We start from the raw sequence: 20,224 nt of genomic DNA on the forward strand, positions 1-20,224 counted from the left end.
TTTCATTCAAATCTGAACCATAGGTTAGGGATAAAAGGGCCTGCCCACTGACTTCTTTCCTAAATAAGAATGACCACACATCCACAGAGCTATTCATCTGTTTAACAAACGTTTCTGGGGCACATGCTGGACATCGAGGCTCTGAAGTTGTATGTGGTTTCAAGGTCAGGACATCGAAGATATTCTAGTCAAGGTGGAGAGACTGAAACCTCACCAAAAGCATCACCTTGGAGAGAGAGCTGCTCTGGTTGCTAGGCTGGAACCCAGAGTGATACAGGAGCAGAGAGAGGGCCAAAATAATTCATTGTAATCCAACCTCCTCCTTGCTCACACAGCACTGGCTACTGTGAGGGCCCTGTGCCAACCCTAACCATCCTATCACGCCTGGTGCCTCTCAGAAACCTGTGCCAGTTCTAACCATCATATCACACCTGGTACACTCTCAGAAACCTGTGCTAGTTTTAACCATCACATCACACCTGGTACACTCTCAGAAACCTGTGCCAGTTTTAACCATCACATCACACCCGGTACACTCTCAGAAAAACAAACAGCAGGAGCAAGTGACCTTTCCACTGATATGGTGTGGACCTTTCTGACTTCCTCTCCATTCAAGAGAGGACACAACTGGTTTCAGTTCCCAGGAGGATCTCCTGGGCTCTGTCACTCAGGGTCCCAGCAGGAAACCACAGGAGTGTGCGAATGGGCTAAGGAAAGGGAGTTTATAATAAAAGAACTCCTAAAGCTATGGGCAGGGGTGAGGGATACTAACTAATAGGGATGGTGAGGCTCCCAGATGAGCAGATGGTGGCGATCACTAACAATGTCAGGCTTAGGGGGAGAGGGCAGTTTCCGGAGCCTAAACCAGACACATGTAAGGAAAGGGCTGCTGGACAGGAGCTCTGGCCTTCATTAGCTGGGAAGGTGCAGGGAAATAAGTATTCTGACCTCACTGTCCTCCCTCCTACCTACTTACTGCTAGTGCCTCCCACTGGCCTAGTCATTTGCAATGGGGCCTGTTGCAATACACATGCACCAGCCTGCCAGGCCCATGGCAGGTGAGAAAAGGGTAGAGAACAGATCTGGAAAACAGACACACCCTGCCATCCTATCACGCTGAACATAATTCTAGTGCATAAAGACATGTTTTTTTTAACACAAGTTGTGTAACACAAGGATACCTTGACTACATGCATTTTCCTTATGTATTAGAAACATAACATGCCCTGCATTCAATGAAACTCCATGGAATTTTATCTCATTTAGTCCTGAGATACGTACTATGCATTTTCTTCCCATTTTACAGATGAAAAACAGCCTCGGAAAGGCTGAATGTCTCGGTCAGTGGCAGGGAAAGAACTCTGATGCATGCCTCTCCAACTCCAGAAATCTTAAATGGGTTTTCCAGCCTATCGAGTTGAAAAGTAATTACAGAGAGAGATTGGCAAAAATCAATGTTACAGAGACTTGATTCTTAGCCTTGCAATTACACAGGGTCAGGAAATGTTGGCAGAAGTAGCCAGCACCGTCAATCTCCATCAGTGAATCCAGTTTACTGTTGACGCGGCAACGTGTTTACCTGTAAATCAAGGCATTTCTAAATAACCAACCAGAGCTAGAAATCCTTAGGTGACAATGTAGGGCTGATGACTTCTGCCAAGCACAGCTGACCTGCTACCTGCTCTACATGTGAACAAAGCTCTAATACTGTTGCCACTCATTGTGTAGGAAGGGCAGGAAGGGGAGGGTGGCATTGCCAAGAAACAGCCAGGAGAATGCGATTTCCAAAACCAGACCCAAGGACGTAGCGAGAGCCAGGAGCACACTTTTTTCAGGCCCATTAAAAATCTATTAAGTTGCTTATTGTTTACCATTATTTACTGGTGTGCATTATTGCTGTCACTTGTGGTGAAGCTGTAGGATTTTTGCAGACTGGAAAACGGTTAATTTAAGGTCGTGGGCTCTGGAACTGGAAACCAGGATTCAAAATGTTTCCTGGGCTTTCTGGCTGTGTGAAGTTATTAAACAATTTAGTACACCTCTCTCGTCTCAATTTCCTTATTTGCCAAAGGGAGAATAACAGTATTTATCAGTGTAACGGTATTGGTTTAGAACGAGGCTTTAATAAGACAGCACATGTGTGGATAGCACTTTAACTGGTTAATCTTAATTAACCAGTATGGAACTTTCTGGTCAACCACCAATAATCCATCACATGGACCCTCCCCGTCCCCCAGAGAAAGAAGAGGCAACCTGCATGATAAAAACCCTTCTCTTTCCCCAAAGAAGAGATGTTCTGCCCAAAAGAATCCTTTCTTTTCTGTCACTAACAGCTCCCTTGATCCACCCTTCTTCCAATAAAAAATCTCTCATTTCGTACAAAGCTTCTAGTGGCTGGACGGGAAGCTGCCCAATTCGTGACTCACTTAATAAAGCCAATTAGATTTTCCAGTTTACTCAGTTGAATTTTGTTTTTTAACACTCCTCTGCACATTGAATGAAACCACAGAAATTTTTGTTCTAAAGTTGTTGTTAAACACCCTGTAAGAAGAGATGATGGCCCTTTAATTTGCACATTCGTTTTAGTTGTTGGGAGACTCCAGGGTCTCTTCCTATCTTGCAAACAGAAGCATGGCCACTGATGTTCTACACTATCTTTTCAAAACTGTTTGCATAATGAATAGACTGGGACGATAAAGGTGGTGTCTCCCCTCTGGAACAACGGGGGCAGATCTGCCTATGGTCCTGTGTAACACAGATGATGTCTCCTTCTAGGCCAGAGAGCAGGTCTGCTCGAAGACTATTACAAAAGATTCAGGTTCCTCAGCTTGGGATTCCTCTTCTGTGTAACCCAGCCCAGGCAGGCACTGTACTGTTCCGTGGGAACCAAGGCTTGGAGAACTGGTTCCAGAAAATGATGATACTCTAGTACTACTGATAAAGGTAATAAACTGTCCTTGGTCCCTAAACCCAGGGGTCTTATGTCTTCTGCCAGCACCCATGCAATAAATGATGGCCAACATATTTGTTCTCTTGAAAGTAGGATAAACTCTCAAGGCACTTAACAGTTCTTGGAATTAGTTATGCTGTGTCATAATCAATCCCTGTCATTCAGATAAGCAGCTGCAAAAGGTAACAATTTTTAATCCACTTACATTGCAATCTTTGGATGCTTCAAATAAATGAAGAAGGGAGAAGGCAGGAATGATTTGTTGCAAGATTCTATGAAGCTACTGATTAACTGGGCAGCACAGATAAACTGTGAAAATGTTGTACATAACATACCAGAGTATTTTTATTAAAGTTTGCAAATAATTAAAACCTATTTTGCACACAGAATTTGAACCAATTTGGAGAACTCAGGATCTCAGTCTGAAAAACACATCTATACCGGAGATGGAACAAGATGGAGTCAAAAGCTTGGAGACTTTTTTTTCTTTTACTCCAGCTTCGAGATCTAGGATGACATCATTCATTAAACCTCTCTCCAGCTCATGCCCCGCCCCCATCTCTACCATGGGATTAATTGTGCCTGCTGGGTATAGCTCACAGAGGACCAAACATGTTAGTGTATAAGATGCTTTGTAAACTCTGAAGAGGCAAGACAAAGGTACACCTCTTGTTATTGCTGCTTGTCATTAAAAGCAAGCTCTCTGTCACTGTCACGTAGGAGCTCAGCAGCTCACAGCCATTGTAGACTGCAGAGTCCTTTGTTCACTCAGCAAATATTTATTGTGCCAGGCACTGCGAGGGAACAGGAAAAAGATCCCAGGGGCATTCTCCCTTTGGCATATCAGAGGTAGAGAAACTTCTGATAAGATAAAACACGAAAAAGGGCCTTTTCCCTTTGGACAGTTTCTCCCTCATATTTCTCTTCCGTCTGTGGAGAAGAGAATATAACGGAAGCAGTAGGGACTCAACAGAGATTGAATGGCATTTAAACCAATTCTTCCATCAGGTCAACATTCCTAGAGTTCTAGGGGATGGAGAGAGAACTCCTGCTGTTGAGAAAGACCAAAAGCCCTTTAGATAAACAACTAAGCTAATGTCTTTATGTACCAGACGTGGAAGGGCATTAACTCCATTTAAGACTGAGGTGAAATTAGAACTGAGAAATCTCTTAGATCTATGTCTGAATGAAATCTTAGTTTAAAGTGAGCATTTCACCTATTAGTTTTGGTAAGGAAAGTCCAAATTGTACCTCAAACTCGTATTCTCTTTTATAGCTATTCTGTTTATCAGTCTATAGAACGTTTAAAAATCCTTAGTTCAACTTTTTTCTTAAAGACATTTATTTTGCTAACTGCTGGAAGATAATCAGGTTTTGTAGTTTGGTACAGGCACCCCAAATATCTTCTACCATGTGAAGGGAGGATACACAGATTCGACGTTGTTCTTTTAAGTTACACATATTTATCCTGCTTACAAAGGTTTTACTTGAAAACTAGAAACTGTACTGTTTGGGAGAATGTGAGTTATGTGTATGGCGGTGTGTCTGGGATATTTGTGCTTATGCAAAATTAAGTGGGAAACTGTAAGCCCCTCCTGGAAAGATGTCACGCCTTATTCTCCACATCTTCAGTCCAGGGTGAATGTTTAGTGAAACCTTGTTGATGAAAGGGCACTGTGCCCTGGATATGCTCAGATGAATTCCTCAAAATGACAAAGTCTGGGCCGTGATCCAGGAGCACACACCCTCTCTCTCACACTCCCTTCCAGCTGGCAGCAGGGGGTGAGCAACAGGATGCAATCACGCTGAGGTCAGCCCTGTCCTGTGCTCTTATAAAAAGTAGTTCACTTACTGCCCACAAGAAGCCTATGAGGTTGATACAATCCATCTCTTTACTTACTAGATGGGCAAATGGAGGCCCCAAGATGTGAAACCACATGCCCAAAGGACAAGAACCAGGATTCACACCCAGGTAGCCTGGCTTCCCAACTGCTTGCTGCTATGCTAGGCTCAATTTTAAAATAACATGAAAATAACAAGTACCATTCACTTATATTATTGTTTACTACTCTAAGAGCGACAGCTAACATTCCTTGGGCTCTCGCGCCGAGGTGAGCACTGTGCTTAGCACGGCGCGAGCACTGTGCTTAGCATTGTGCAGACCATGTTCCATTTAACCCGCCCAACAGCCTCTCCAGCTGGGTCCCTGCCGTAACTCCATTCAAGACTGCAGATCAGCGAGGTTCGGCGGCCTGCTGAAGGTCACAGAGCAGGCAAGTTTGTGAGGCTGTTGAAGAGTCGGAGTGAACTGGGGAAAGGGGTGGGAGTCCTATGAAGAATGCCACTTCTCTACTCCCTGCTCTCCATGGTTTCCCATTATACTTAAAATCCTCAATTCCTATCATGGCTGTAAGTGTCCTGTGTGATCTAGCCCCAACTCATCTACTATTCTCCCTTATTCCTGCTCTCTCTGGACACGCTGGCCTCCTTACTGACATAAGACAAGCCAAGCACATTCCTGCTTCCTAACCTTTGCCCTTGTTGTGCCCTCTGTCGGGGATGCTCTGTTACCAGATATCTGCAAGGCTTACTTTATTCAAATGTCACCTTTCCAGGAATGTCTTCCCCGGCCCTCCTCTCTACAATACCTCGCCACCTTCAGGGAGTCTCCTTTTCTTTCTAGCACCGAAAACCATGAATTCTATGGCATTCCTCTCCATGGGGCGCCCATTTAACGTCTACCTCTTTCATTAGAATGTGAGCTCCGTTGGGGCAGAGGCTTTGCCTGTCTTTGGGTTCACGGCACGTTTCTAGAGCCTATAATTATGCTCGGCATGCAGGAAGGGCTCAGGGAATTTTTGTTGTATCATTAATACATTAATAAATGACCTGAAGGCAGAGAGGAGCCTTGGATGGTCCAGAGGCACATAGTTCAGCGTGAACAGCACATAGGATGGAAGGGGAGAAGCAACAAGAGAAGGTGGGGCTGGGGGAAGTCTGTTTTCTAGAAGGTATGACAACTTCCTTTATCTTTTCTTTTTCTGGTGTTGCCATCATACCCATTACCCAGCCCATAGCAAGAATAGTTCTGTATCAGACGTTTTCAGGTATTGCTAACCCCAATTCCCACGGTATGGTTGCCCAGATCCCAGGAGATAAACTGCAGCTAGAGAAGAGTGTTACAGGAGCCCCTGGCTTCTTTCCTTGGAAGTGACATGGATGTTTTTGACAACATAGAATCTTATGCAGGGGTGTCCAACCCGTGGCCCATGGGCTGCATGCAGCCCAGGATGGCTATGAACGTGGCCCAACACAAAATCGTAAATTTACTTAAAATGTTATGAGCTTGTTTTGTGATTACGTGTCACAATGTATTTCATGTGTGGCCCAAGACAACTAACTCTCCTTCTTCCAGTGTGGCCCAGAGATGCCAAAAGGTTGGACTCTCCTGGAAGGGACTGCCACGGTAATCTAAATACCTAACACCTGCTAGAATTTCCCAAAAGGAACTAAGAAAGTAAAAGAAACAGCAACAAAACTTGTATACACAGTCAGGTAGACAATGGAGGTGTCGATGGGTCCCTTCCATGCAAATTCATTCGAGTCAGAGAGATGAGGGTCTCCCCATAGTTCAATACAGAAAGCACATGACAGGCGAACTAGTACATATTGAGCATTAAGTGACTGGACAAGTCCAGCTTGAAAAACAGGCAAACAGAACCTGAACAGAGGCAGGATACCGGAGGGACAGAATCCAGGACGGCCATCACTACCATGTCAGTAACGAATCAGTTTCCATTGGTGGGGTCTAACAACGTACAAGAATTACTGAGCTAAAATACTTAAGTATTTGACACAAGTCATTCTTTTCATTCCCACACAGGACTACACACCTAAGAGTTAGGTGCTATCACTACTCCCGTGTCAAAAAAGAGGACACTGAGGTTTACAAAGCCAAGGTGACAGGGCTAGAACCCAACCCCGTCTGGCTCTTAGCCACCGTGCTACTTGACCTGACCCCCTAGGTCCTCTCCCCCATGCACCAACCCACCCATGACAGAGTAGGCTCTTTTATGTGATAAGTACATTATTTCAACTCCTGGAAACCTTGAGAGGCAACCAGAGTTAAGGAAGGGGGTGCCATTGCTCCTGCACTCCTTTCTCTTCTGGTTGCCCGGGGGAGAAAAAACAGGCAAACAAGGAAGGTAGGATGGGACAGGATCCATAGCAGACCAGCTCGGAGACCACTGGGGAGACTCAAGACCCAGCAAGCAAATACTCCTGGGCGACAGAATACTCATTTCTCAAAGAGCTGATAGATTTGCCCTCTGAGATCACCCCACTATCTGAAGTTCTCCCCCTGCTCATTTCTTGACCTCAACTTGAACTTCCACTGCACTTGACACTGCATCTCTAGCCATTTACAAGACTAAACCTCCAAGTTACACAACAGTATTTCATCATTTGATGGCAAACATAAAGCTCCAACCTTTTGTTTTTATTTCTGGAGTTTTGTTAAATCGACTTAAATATAGAAAATACTATTTAAATACAGTCTTTATTAAGAATCTTATGAAACTGACTTAATTTCTGGTGAAGAGAGGAGCAAGTGAGTGATAAAATTTTCTCATTATTAAAGGAACAGTTATGTAACCACCCCACATGGAAGAGCCGGGCTGAAGTCAAAATGATAAAAGACTAAAATAGCCCTGCTGCTTTTCTCTCCGAGTGAAGGTTACAGGGGGGTCGCGTGTGCCACGTACTTCTCGTACAGCCTCTGTCCTCTCATGAAGGCCTTCACTTCATTGTCCAATGGGAAGGTGCCGTCATCCTTTCTAAAGCGATAGAAGAGTTTGACATCCTTGAATTCCTTGTGCTCGTCACACACTGAAACACAATATACAGAAAGGGGCAAATGAGAAAAAAAACCCTCATGTAATTACTCAAAAGAACTAAAATGCTAATTAAGATTTGTTTACTACCTAATTTCTCAAGCACACTACTCTATGATTTAATACATGTAGAGTATTGAGCACAGTACCTGGAACAGAGTAAGCACTCAACATTATTAGTGATATCTTATCATCACTATTATCTAGTAAAAGGGTCACAAAATTCCATTCATCATTCATTCCACAAACTCTGCTTGAGCATGGCACTGGGGTAGGCATCAACCACAGAGACTGTGAAATCTAATGCTATAAAGAGAAACGTCAACATGTAATTAAAATACGGTGTGATGAGGCTATGGGAGAGGGGAGGAGATACTGGGAGGTCAAAGGAGGAGCACCCAGTACCCCAGTAACCTGGCTTTGGCGACTAGATGCTTCTCGGAAAAGTGTGCATGTGAGTGGAGACCTGAACAATGAATAGCAATTGGGCATTCCAGCCCAAGAGAAAAAGAATACCGTATTTTGCTATGTATCATCTGCACCTGTTGCCCAAATTTGAGGGGAAAATAAAGATGCGCATTATACATGGGCAGTACTAGGGTGTGGGTGCGCATTATACATGGCAAAATGTGATATGTGAAAGATCTTGGCCCAGGATAGAGATTTCAAGGAGATGTGTTCATGAATATCCTTCGCACCCTTGAGAGTAACGGCAGACAGTTGGAAACAACCGAAATGGCCACAGAGAAATGTGTGATGCCACAATCACATATGGCGTACACAGCGGCGAAAGTGAGAAAGCAGGAGATACGCTATTGATGTGGGTGCATCTCCCCAAAAGCGTGGGGATCAAGCTGCAAAAGAATAAACTTGCATTGCTATAATGATTTAAAACATTTAAAATAATATGATATGTTGCTAAGAGATGCATATACAGAAAGGAAAAGTATAAAGAAGCCCATGGAAATAAACCCAAATGCCTCTTGGAGGGAGGAAGGAAATGGAGCTGGGGAAAGGTACACAGGAGACAATTAAAGTAAAATGTTTTATTTCCTAAATGGGTAGGTTCAAGTCTGGACTGCGAGACGCAGTCCTTCCTTTCCCCTCAAGTGACCCTGACTGCCGCCTCACTCACCGTGATGAACGATGCCCCGGTCTGCTAATTTTTGCATGAGTTTAATCGCTGTCTCTCTGTCAGAAGCCTCTTTGTGCTCGATCAGCCAGTCGATCAGTTCTTTGGCGACAAAACAGTTTGGGTAGGTTTTGAGATGATGTCGCCTGTCTTTAATAACCTTTTCTTCATGCAGCCTGAGCCTGGAAAGAAAATTTGGCAATCATTTTAGAAATTTTGGTGACAACACAAGTGACTAAACCAATCCCAGAGGACAGCGACAGAATGGAAGCTGGGCAGGTACCAGAGTGCCACTCAAATGTTTCCACAGCAGGGGGTGATTTCCACCCTGTTGGAGTCCGGGCCCCCGGAGAGTGATTCCACACCCGGATCTAAAGGTGACACAGGGGGATGGGGGGAACACAACCAGACAACCTAGAGGTCTCGTGCCACTCAGGAGACCTCTAGATCATACTCTCGCCTGTTTTTTGGACAGAGTGCAGTGAGTGATAACGGGTTTTGATAACCCAAAGGTTCTAATTAGGGGTCGGGAGCATACTGGGCTGGTGCTCTGATGCCAAGCTGCTCTTCCTCGCTATACAATGTTATAGGCTGAGCAGATTCCCCTAAAATTCCTATTTTGAGGCCCTCGGCCCACAGAACGTGACCGCATTTGAAGACAGAGTCTTTTCAAAGGCAATTCAATTACACTGAGGTCAGTAGATTGGGCCGCAATCCAACAGGACTGGTGTCCTTATCAGAAGAGGAGATGAGCACACAGACTTGGGCACAGGGAAGGCCACGTGCAGATGCAGGGAAGGCGGCCATCCACACGCCGGAGAGTGGCCTCAGAAAAACCCACCCTGCCAACACCTTGATCTCAGAGTTCCAACCTCCAGAAGAGTGAGTCACTCAATCTACGGTACGTCGTTATGGCAGCCAGAGCTGACTAAGAAATCCAACTGTTGAAGACTGGAGGTGCCTGTGTAGTCTGGGGTTGAAGGGCTCAGCTGGGACATGGGCAGGGGGAGGGGAGAGGAGGAGAGAAATGAGGGTGTCCTAACATCTGTTAACTGCACAGAAAGAAAAGAACCACTTTAATGGGCTTCCTACCATATGCCCAGCACGATATTAAGCATTTTCACACAAGTTCACTTAACTAACTGTAACGGCCTGACAGTTGCATCCCCCCAACATTTCAACTATTTGAAATACTAAACCCCGAATGTCAACCCACTCTGCTGTTCACCTGAAAGTAATGTAATAGTGCCTGTCATCTGGAGTTGAAAATTTGAAAAAACATTTTTTAAAAATTAATTTTAAAAAGAAAGAAATACCCCCCAAATGTCAGTTACAAGGACAGTCGGGAGCACAGGACTGGGAATAGGAAGACCTGGCTGTCGTCCGGATGCTGCCTGGAGTTCCAGGCGATCACACTTCTGAGCACTAAGGTCCCATTGGTAAAACGGTGTCCACGATGGGCACACCGTCACAAAACTCACTCAGTAACGCGGATGAAGACGGCGTGTGAGCCCTTACGCAGGGTGTGCCAGGCAGTTTTAGCTGCTTCATTGTTCTTAATCCCCATGCTACCTCCCCAAGGCAGGTCATGTTAAAACTACAAATGATACCCATGTAAAGATGTAATTATTACTACAAAATAAATGAGCCCTAATTTAAAAAAAAATGTTCACAGAGGTGCGCCAAAGTCATCATGTGTATCCTTCTAATGAATTCAGTGACAATGACACTGAGTAATTTGTGTAACGTGCTCCAGGAGTGGCAGAATGCAAAACATTCATTCTTAGGCGTGATGTCTGTCAGGGATTCAAGAATAATGAAGACCAATTTATTTAGACATTGAAATGTGGGATAAGCTACCCTATAATTTGGAGGAGGAATAGGTTATGAGCCAAAAGAGGAATTTTAGCTCCTGTAAACTTTCCAACTTTAAAAAAATATGTTAGGTAATGTCTACCTTTAAATACTACAGAATAGAACCTTTCAGTTACTATCCTTTCCTGAACCCACACGCTCAAGCTTGGTGCTGATTCCTGAGCAAGTATGATTCCCAGCGGTTCCTGCTCTGCCCGATGAGAAAGCACTAGACAGCACCCTTGGCCCACCAGGGCCTGGTACGTTTCCATGTTTAGAAAACTGAACAGACGTGATGGAGGGGAAAGAACTCTGGATCCAGGAGTTAGCCTGAAACTTGGTATTTTTAGACATGTAACAAGAGGTTAAAAATGCTTCGATACCTGTGCTACCATCTTCTTTTTCTCTTATACTCAGAAACACATTCTAAAAATGAGCCTTGAAACTTGTATATTCCAGGAAAAGGTAGCCCAATAAAGAGGTAGGAATGTTTACCCTGCAAAGGCATAATTAAGTGTTTTGCCTGGCACCACGGGTCCTTAATAAATATTTGGTGAACAAATGAATGTACAAGGGCACTCATAGAAATGCCACCATTTTTTTCAAAAAGGTAAGGAGGCTTCTCACTAACTTGGGAGGAGTTCCCACCCCACAAGTAGTAAGTCTCCGCTATCAGGAAATCGTTATCTAAGTCTTTTTAAAAACTGTTTATGCTTCCACTTCTAGGGTAATCAGTTTTTGGAGTTTTAACCCCTTACAGTTGTCCCAGCTTTTAATACACTTATAGGCACAAATCCCCAAGAAGGGGACAGAGTAGGCAACACGTTCGAGTCTCATTGAAAAACGGAAATTTTGCATAGCTGAGCCTCTGTAGATAGTATTCTCTAGAAAGACTGCAGAATGCTGAGCTGGGGGCTAAAAGCCACACTTTCAAACACAGCATTTTGCCTGGACACTCCAGTCACATCGTCTACCGTGTCCAACATCCCCTTTGAGTTAAAACGGTCTTCGACACCTTACCCACAAAAGCAGGGTTGAAACCCCCCCTGCCTGCCTTCTTTGCATGGGGCATCCCTGTCCATACCCACAGGCAGTGCAACAAGGAGACAGGGGCGCAAGATTCTACTCAGTTTAAGTGACAATAATTAGCTACGCCAACCACTACGGCTTCCCCCCAGATCTAAACCAGAGTGGACTTTTTACACGGTAGTTGTGCCATGGAACACTTTCTTGAAGCAGAAGTAACCCAGGTGTCAATGTATATACACAGCAATGTGGGGTGCTCCAGCTAAAGGGGTTTGGCCGCCAAGTCCAAATATATGCTTCCTGGTTTCCTCATTCAGTTCTGCCACGTACCCTCTCCACATCCTCCAGTGTCTACATAGAATCCTAGAACAAAGGTTAAAGTCCCCAGGACTAGAAGACGCAGAGGAATGAGAGGGGTATGGGGAGGGACAGCACAGGGAAGCTGAGAGGTCAGGAGAAAGAGCCCTGAAGATGGAAATGAGAGGTAGCAAAGGTCAGCCTGCAACACCTAGGCTCTTTGGAGATTTCCAGTCTTCTTCCAGCTATGCACACCCAATGGTAACCAGAACAGTACCAATCAGTCCCTTCAGGTGGCTGAATAAGCCTCGATTCCTTGGATCCAAAAGAACCTCACCTACCCAGGTTCTAAGGAGCATGTCCTGGAATCGCATTTACTACAAAGACCTTCCTCCCTGACCCCAGGGCTCCTCCCAAGCCTTGTGGCCTCTCTCCCAACTATGAGCACATCCACCTTGCAGTCTGGACACACTGGGCTCTTCTTCGTCCCCTGAACGTGCCATCACCCCCCATGCCCCTGACCCAGACAGCTCCCTCTGCTTAGAACGCTCCCTCCTCTGGGCCCCCATAATTCAAAAACTCTACTTGCTTGAAAGGCACCTCCCACTGTGAACATCTTCCCAGCTTTCCAAAGCTAGGGAACAACCTCTCCTCTATTTTCTCCTAATATTTTAATGACACTAATAAAGCATTCACCCTACCGTATTACAAGTAAATGAGGTCAGGGATCCTAAGGGAGAGTTGCTTACTTAGTTTTACCATTCTTGTGCCTGGCACATGGGAGGGGATAGAGCCTCACTGATGTGAAAAATACTGGTGCCCACTATGTACTCAATAACAATGGACATCAGTCAACTCAATCCCCGCTGCACTGCTGGGGAGAATAACCATCTCTATTTTAGCTGCCTTTTCAATCTCACCAGCGAAGACATTTCAGTACAAAAACCACCTTCCCATCATTCATTTCAGACAGCTGGTCCGCAGGCTTTAGATTCAAGGTGATTCTGTAATGTTCTATTCCTGTCCAGCTAACCAGCTGCCGAAATTGCATCAGACAATTTCCTCTTCCAGCCCCAACAGAACAAACACTGCTGAGTGCAGGGTGCTAGTAATCCCTACGAAATTACCATGCTTCTGATAAGGAAAGGAGAAATTGTTATTGTCTTTTTAAAAATAGCTTAAAGAGAACTGCGGGGGGGTTGTAAAAGGCAGGGAACAAAAGAGAGGCAGAAACTACAGATTCTCATTTAAAAACAGTGTCATAAATCTCAGCCAAAGTAAACAGTTTAATTAAAAAACATAGCAAGCCAAACAGTAGGGCTGACAGTCTGGGCCTGGTGATTTGGGCTGTAGCCCTGACATAGATGTGCTTTAAACCAAAGCTGTTGTCCTTTCCAGATATTCTGCAACAGCCAGTGTCTGTCCCTGGAGATCAGAGAACTCCGGGAAAATCACTGTTAATCACTCACCCTAAAAGGATGAGAAAAAAGACAGAACAAGCGAAATCTAACACTGCATTTCCTTTGATGACTGGATTTACGTTATAATTAAAATTTCAAATGGTCAAAATAATACATGTTCATGGCAGAGAGACACTTCAAATATGTGTAATGCAAAGTTGGGTAACTGGGGATGAATTGGTAATTGCTGAAACTAGGAGAGAGATGCATGGGAGTTTTCTACACTATTGTATTTGCTTTGGGATGTGTTTGAAATTTTCCTCAACTCCACTTTCCAAAGGAACCCAATATTAATAGTTGTGTTTGTATCCTTGCAAAAATATTTTGCGTATACATATATGTGTATGCTTATGTGAAATAGGATCCTAATATACATTTCTTGTAGTTTTGCTTCAAGAAGACGTCTGAATTCTCTCAGCCTAGTCAGAACAGCAGAACAACACAGGGAGAGGCAGGAGAGAGAATCGCGCTGGTTAACGGTGAAAGAGCACATGCGATTCTGTAGAGCCCAAAGGAATGGGTCTTGGAAACACACACCCAGGTGCACGCACATCACAAACGTGCAGAAAGCTGCGGTAACTGCCTTCCATGGTGGCTCTGTCAAAGGGCTCACCAGAAGACTCCTTTCCAGGAGGGCTGCAAGCAATGGCTCCGTGACTCGGGAAGTCTCTGTTGAGAGCCCTTCCAGGCCTCCTGTCAAGTCGGTACAAGGTGGCATGTGTACTGTGTCACCACAATGAATCGAGGTGGTAAACACACCCGGGCAGAAAGCATGTTTGATTCCAAGTCCCCTATATCATTCACTATTTGAAATCACGATGAAGCAGTATGAGCAGAAACAGTAACAGTAGTGCCTCACTTCTGAGTGGAGCCACACACTGTCACAGCTGAGACTAGCAACAGCCCTGGGATTCAGGAAACCACTGCACACTCATTTGACGGATAAGGAAGGGGGCTCACAAAGATCAAAGTGATGTGACCAAGTCACATGTTGAAAGGAAGAGAGCCAGGATTTGAACCCAGATCTTCTGATTCTCATGTGTAGAGAGCTTCCCGAACCATCGAATTGTAAATGGCAGAAGCACCCGTCTTCTGCCTATTTTGTGCTCCTACAGGCTAAGAAGGAAAAAACATTCCAGTTATGCTAGAGTGCCATGGCGAGGTGAAAATTTATGCAATTTATGCATCACACAGATCCTGCTACCATTGTAAACACAGATGGGGTTCGCAGAAGCGCCTACAAAAGAAATCATCGGATTGTCTTCATGTTGTCACTAATGACAATGACACTCCCGGGGGACAGGGAATGGACCTGGTGAGTCACACCATCCCAGAGAGTCAGCATCAGGTCAGGCGGGACATATAACAAGTACTTTTTTAATGACATGTGTGGAGAAGTTCAGGAGTCCCTTTTAAATCTCTCACACCTAATAGTTACGTATGGTGCCAGGTGGGTGCTAAATTACTGGGGAGATCGCTTTGTATGGCCCAGAAATGTCTAATCACTATGTGACATGCCTGAAACTGATATAATAGTGCATGTCAACTGTAATTGAAAAATACAAATCAATTTAGAATAAATAAACAAATTTTCATCTCATCCCTGAGATAAGAGGTAAGTATAGGGCCAGGTTGGTAAGGTCCCTAAGTCAGCCTTCCTTATCTCCTTAGACCTAATATTTTCACTGCATTCTTCTTCTACATGGGCTTTCTCCTAAGAGGCCTCCTATGATGCAGACACCAGCCTGCAGTGTCGGTGGCGTTGTGGCTGAGATGAGACAAATTCACATGGACTACCGAATCCTGTGGAGGAAAAGGGACAGCAGGGCCACTCTCTCAAGAGAAGAGCACCCCGACCCTTGCCTTGACAGGCTTTTTATTGCTTTTCTGGGCACATTACATTGAGGATGGTCCTCATTTACTGTGCACAGGTTCACATAAGGTGGTTACCTTTTACAGAAAACAAAGGAGAGGATGTTGTTAATTAGATCAGAAAAGAAGGATATTTGCGAATGTAAAGGGAAAAGTGGTTGAACTGGTTACTCTCATCCTTGGGAGGTTTAGCATAGATTTTAGGAAGTTACTTTAAAGACATGCAGTAAACATTTGCTGCCTCAATTCAGGGTGAGGAAGTTTTAGCAAAAAGCAAGTCTCAAAGCAGCCTAGGTACAATGCAGGCCTGATTCCCCATGGGAAAACCTATCCATGGGCATGGGTCCTGTGTGCTGGACCTCGCTTTCCACTGGCCTTTCCGAGTGGGAGCTGGACCCATGCCACAGAGAATAGTCTCCTATATCCCCCCTGGTTTTTAGTTAGGACTGCTATAGATCCCACAAAGGTTGCTACTTGCTGGTCTTTCACAAGACCCTAGGAAAATAATTTGCAAATGCATCAAAGTACACAGAGCATTATTATAATCAGTTCTCAGATTAAGCCCAAACAATAGACAACATTCAAAGAACTATGAGGGCTTATTTAGAGTCAGGGTCAGATGGCTAAAGGGCCAGAAAACTTTCAGGCTTAGACCCTTACCATTTAAATTGAGGGTATTAGCAAAGCAGGTTTCACAGGATTTTATGCATTCTTTCTTAGGCCTGATCTCCCTGGGGAACCCGCTCTTTCCAGCACAGGACTGCACCTACCTCCGGCATTGTTTCAGGCTTAGGTCAAGCAGGGGAAGTAACGCAGCCAAGAGATTGGGAGACTTCTTGCAGACAGAATGAGGACTCAGGCTGTGTCAAAGCTGAGGGGTGAGGGTCCATCATACCCTTTTTCTATAGCCCCCCAAGTCCTTCCCTGAGGGCCCACTTATGATCGTGCCTGTCTTAGGTTGCCCCTTCCTTGAGGAATCTTACCCGTCATTGGCTAACCAATCTTGCACTGGGGGCCAAGCAGGGTGAAGTAAAGTGGGCAGAGGCGGTACTCCTGCCAGGGAGATAAGCTTCATCTCCTCAGTGGCTTAGGTTCCCAAGGTCTCTCACTCAGCCTTAGCCATGGGGGGTTACAGCTTCTGAAACCAGGCAGGGTGGTTCCCAACACTCCTATTCCAAAGGAACAGAGCAATGTATGAACATCTCTAGCTCTGATCTCTTCCTCAGGAGACAGAATGGTGCTCTTCCTGTTTGCCAAGTGCTGTTCCAAGAAGCTCCAGAAAATTTTTTTTCACACAAGTCATTCTTTGTTTACATACCACACCCAGAAGTAGCAGGCCTCTAATTGCCATTTTCCAGGTGCAGAAACAAACCTGGAATGGTTCGTGGAACTCACAAGGACACAGAATGATTCAGCACCGGTACTGGTTAAAGTCCTTGCTGTCTTCTTGGTAAAGGACTGGGCAGGGCTCTTACATCTTGGCAACTGCTTCCAGTCGTGGTCCCCAAACCCCATCTTGCCCCTCTGTAATTAGAATGCTGTGTCCTGACCCCTTTCAACACCCAAGCGTTTGCCCTTCACTTAGAACAGAGGTTCTTAAACTGGGACATACATTACATCCTTCCCTTTACCTCTGTTCTCCAAGATCTGGCATAGGGCCAACAGTTGGTGCTGTTCAGGGGGTCCCAAGTGGGAGATAGGAAAGTTTTGCTTTCAGGTAGGAATAGGAACTCAGTGGTATTAGTTAGCAAATTAACTTCTTGCCTTCCTCATTCACTATTCATCATTCACTCATAGAAGCACTGAGGAGCCAGAGTTCCAATTCAAGTTCCATCCATTACTTGCTGTGTAACTTTGGACAAAGCATTCAACTTCTCAGTGCCTCCATGTTTTCATCTCCAAAATGGGAATAATAACATCTTATATTGTGAAGATTAAATGAGAAACTAGATAAAGTGCTTAGCACATAATAAGCTCTTAATTAATGTCAAGTCTTACTGCTGTACATATTCCCCTGTCAGGTTTTGCCAAAGCACCACCAAGAAGCCACGGAATAAGCATTTCAGTTACTTCTTTAGAACAAAGGTAGTCCTCAGCTGACCAGTTTCCTAGCACAGATGCAGGATTTTGCATCAACTTTGCTTAATGTCTCTGGAAGGGAGTCAGGAACAGGGCAGGCCGACAACTTCTGGATAGACTTGGCTGCTCCTTTTTGTGAAAGAATTAACAGGACAGCCCTGCGTGTGGAGTGGCAGGTAAAAGCAGAGGCAATCAAAGGTGAGAGAGAGCTCAGTCACTACCTGAAAATGCCCCTGAGTCTTTGCTTCCCATGAGAATTGCTAGAAGCAAAGGGGTAACTAAAATCACGGAATTGTTTTAACTGGCATATCCAGTTTTAATTTTAGGATATACAAGCCCTCCCTGACCTTACTGTTTTACAAATGGGGAAACTGAGACTTGAAGAAGTCAGGTGTTTTCCCTGCTAGAACGTCAACCTTGACCTTCTGCCTCTGGCCAGGCTATCTGCTGCACTCCATGTGGGATAGGCTGGAAACAGAGGCTGCTGCTAATCTAGCACTTTATCGAGAGCTGGCCTGGACTCTGCGACAGCCTTGCAAGTCACGTCTGGTAACACTCAGACGGCACTCACGTCTTGAGAAAGACACTGCAATCAATTCAGTGTGGGAAACTGGACACTTCGTCCGTCAGAAAAACATCGCAGGGCCAATTTTTAGACAAAGAAAGATTAAGATATATAGAAAGATTAAGTACAAAAGATCATGAAATAATAACAATCATAAAATGAATGGAATATGGGAAATACACACCAGGTGATCTGCAGACTGAGGCGGACACTGAAGTTAGGGAAGGAGAGGGCAGTGATGCTCGGAGTCGGCCTGCAGGAAGGTCACCTGGAGGGCTTCGTACACCACAGATGGCAGGCCCCAAAATTTGCATTTCTAACAAAAGTCCAGGTGATGCTGATGATGCTCCTCGGGAAACACACTTTGCAAACCACTGGGTTGCGGTGAAACAGAACCCATATTGTGTGATGGAGTAAAAAGAAGAAGGGGGTGATGGGAGGAGGCAGGAAGGAGAGCGGCCCATGGCCTAATGAGGTGTGTGCGGATCGAGCAGACCTTTGTGGGTCAGGGTGCGGTCAAGGTGAGACACGCTCTCGGGGAGTAAGATTCCAGGCACTGGAGCACCCTCAAAAGCCCTGCAAAGCTGACAAGGAAGCTAACTCCCCAGCCAGACTTACAGTGTGGTTTTTGGAGCCCCTCCTCTTACTATCTTTCTCTCTTTCTTTCTTTTTATTTTCAGAGAGAGGGAAAGGGAAGGAGAAAGACAGGGGGAGAAACATCGATGTGTTAGAGACACACTGACTGGTTGCCTCTTGCACACCCCCAGACCCGGTCCGTAACCCAGGTATGTGGCCTGATTGGGAATCACAGGCTGGCTTTTAATCCACTGAGTCTCACCAGCCAGGGCAGCCTTTCCTTCTTTCAATGTACCTCCCCATCTGCTCAGTAATGCTCACCTTCCCAGAACAGGAACACGGGCCTCCATCCAATAAGAAGAAGTCATAAGAGACTCTCTTTCTAAAGACATGTCTTGGCTGCCCTGGCTGGTGTGGCCCAGTGGACTGAGTGCTGGCCTGCAGTCCAGGGCACATGCCTGGGTTGCTGGCCAGGTCCCCAGGTTGGGGCGTGCGAGAGGCAACTGATCACGGTGCCTCTCAAACATGACTTTTCCTTTCTCCCTCCCTTCCTCTCTAAAAGACAGTCTTGGCTGAGAAATAGGTGACAAGCTCACACATATTAACTGTAATAAGGGAAGAAGAGGAATGGATTGGTCCCACTTGTGGGAAAGATGCCCAAGGCGGAAACTGGGCTGAGAAGGCGGACTTCACTTCGTCCCAGCCTGGACTGACCAATAGAAGCCAGGGACTGCACTGTCTCTGGGAGGACTCTGGCCTCCTAAACTGCAGAGTGTGCAGTTTCTGTCTCGGTAACAAGGCCCGGGGGAGGGCTCTTATCCAACTAGGACTTGAGTTTCCTAATCTGGAAAATGAGGAAGCTGACTAGACTTATCTCTAAAATCTCTTTCAACTCTTAACTTCTCTGTTTATGGTCACCCTGAAGAGCCTCCAGGGTAAATCCTCACTCCAAGAGATGAAAACAGAACAGGCTGTTTGGGGCACATCTTGTACTGAAACCGTCTACCGCAAACCACAGCGCCAAGGAGCACGAAACAGCACATTTCATTTCCTTTGGGCTTTCAAACAAGGATGAATGTATCAAAGAGAAACTTGTGCTAAGCATGCTGTACAAACACGGGGTAGGGTTACAGTCATGTATTTTCAGCTCATACGACAGATGCTGAAGCTACCAATGTGCCAGAGGCTTTGGGTGTGCAGGTTGGTAACATGGGAAAAAACAAGGTTTCTCAGGGTTTAAAAATATTTCAAGAGCCCTCAAAAGTGTTCTCAGTGACATCTGCAGCTACAGTGGAGGCTGCTTCCTGCTAAGGGGCTGGTAATCTCAACCCATGTCCATTTATTGAGCCCCAGCTGCATACCAGGCATAGCTTCAACAACTGCTCGTGGTGAACTAGTTTCTGTAGTTCAAGGACCATGAAACCGAAACAGGTATTGTTTCTTCAAAATAAACATGTTGTCTTCTATGTGTACGACTTACACACACACTGAATTTATCCAACGTTACTATTTTCCTCTTCC

At 45.2% G+C, this 20,224-nt stretch overlaps 1 protein-coding gene across 2 annotated transcripts in view; it reads right to left on the reverse strand.

Annotated features, from left to right (window-relative positions):
* DEPTOR (DEP domain containing MTOR interacting protein) overlaps positions 1 to 20,224 on the reverse strand; it is a 114,749-nt gene that overhangs the window by 67,962 nt on the left and 26,563 nt on the right. For both annotated transcript variants that reach the window (XM_053929828.1, XM_053929826.2), the window contains exons 2-3: positions 8,978 to 9,156; positions 7,714 to 7,837 (exon numbers count right to left, since the gene is read on the reverse strand). In XM_053929828.1, the coding sequence (XP_053785803.1) occupies positions 7,714 to 7,837; positions 8,978 to 9,156 (303 nt within the window). The remainder of the gene's footprint in view (positions 1 to 7,713; positions 7,838 to 8,977; positions 9,157 to 20,224) is intronic.

The sequence above is a fragment of the Desmodus rotundus genome, chromosome 8 (genome assembly GCF_022682495.2).
Source record: "Desmodus rotundus isolate HL8 chromosome 8, HLdesRot8A.1, whole genome shotgun sequence".
Taxonomy (NCBI): domain Eukaryota; kingdom Metazoa; phylum Chordata; class Mammalia; order Chiroptera; family Phyllostomidae; genus Desmodus; species Desmodus rotundus.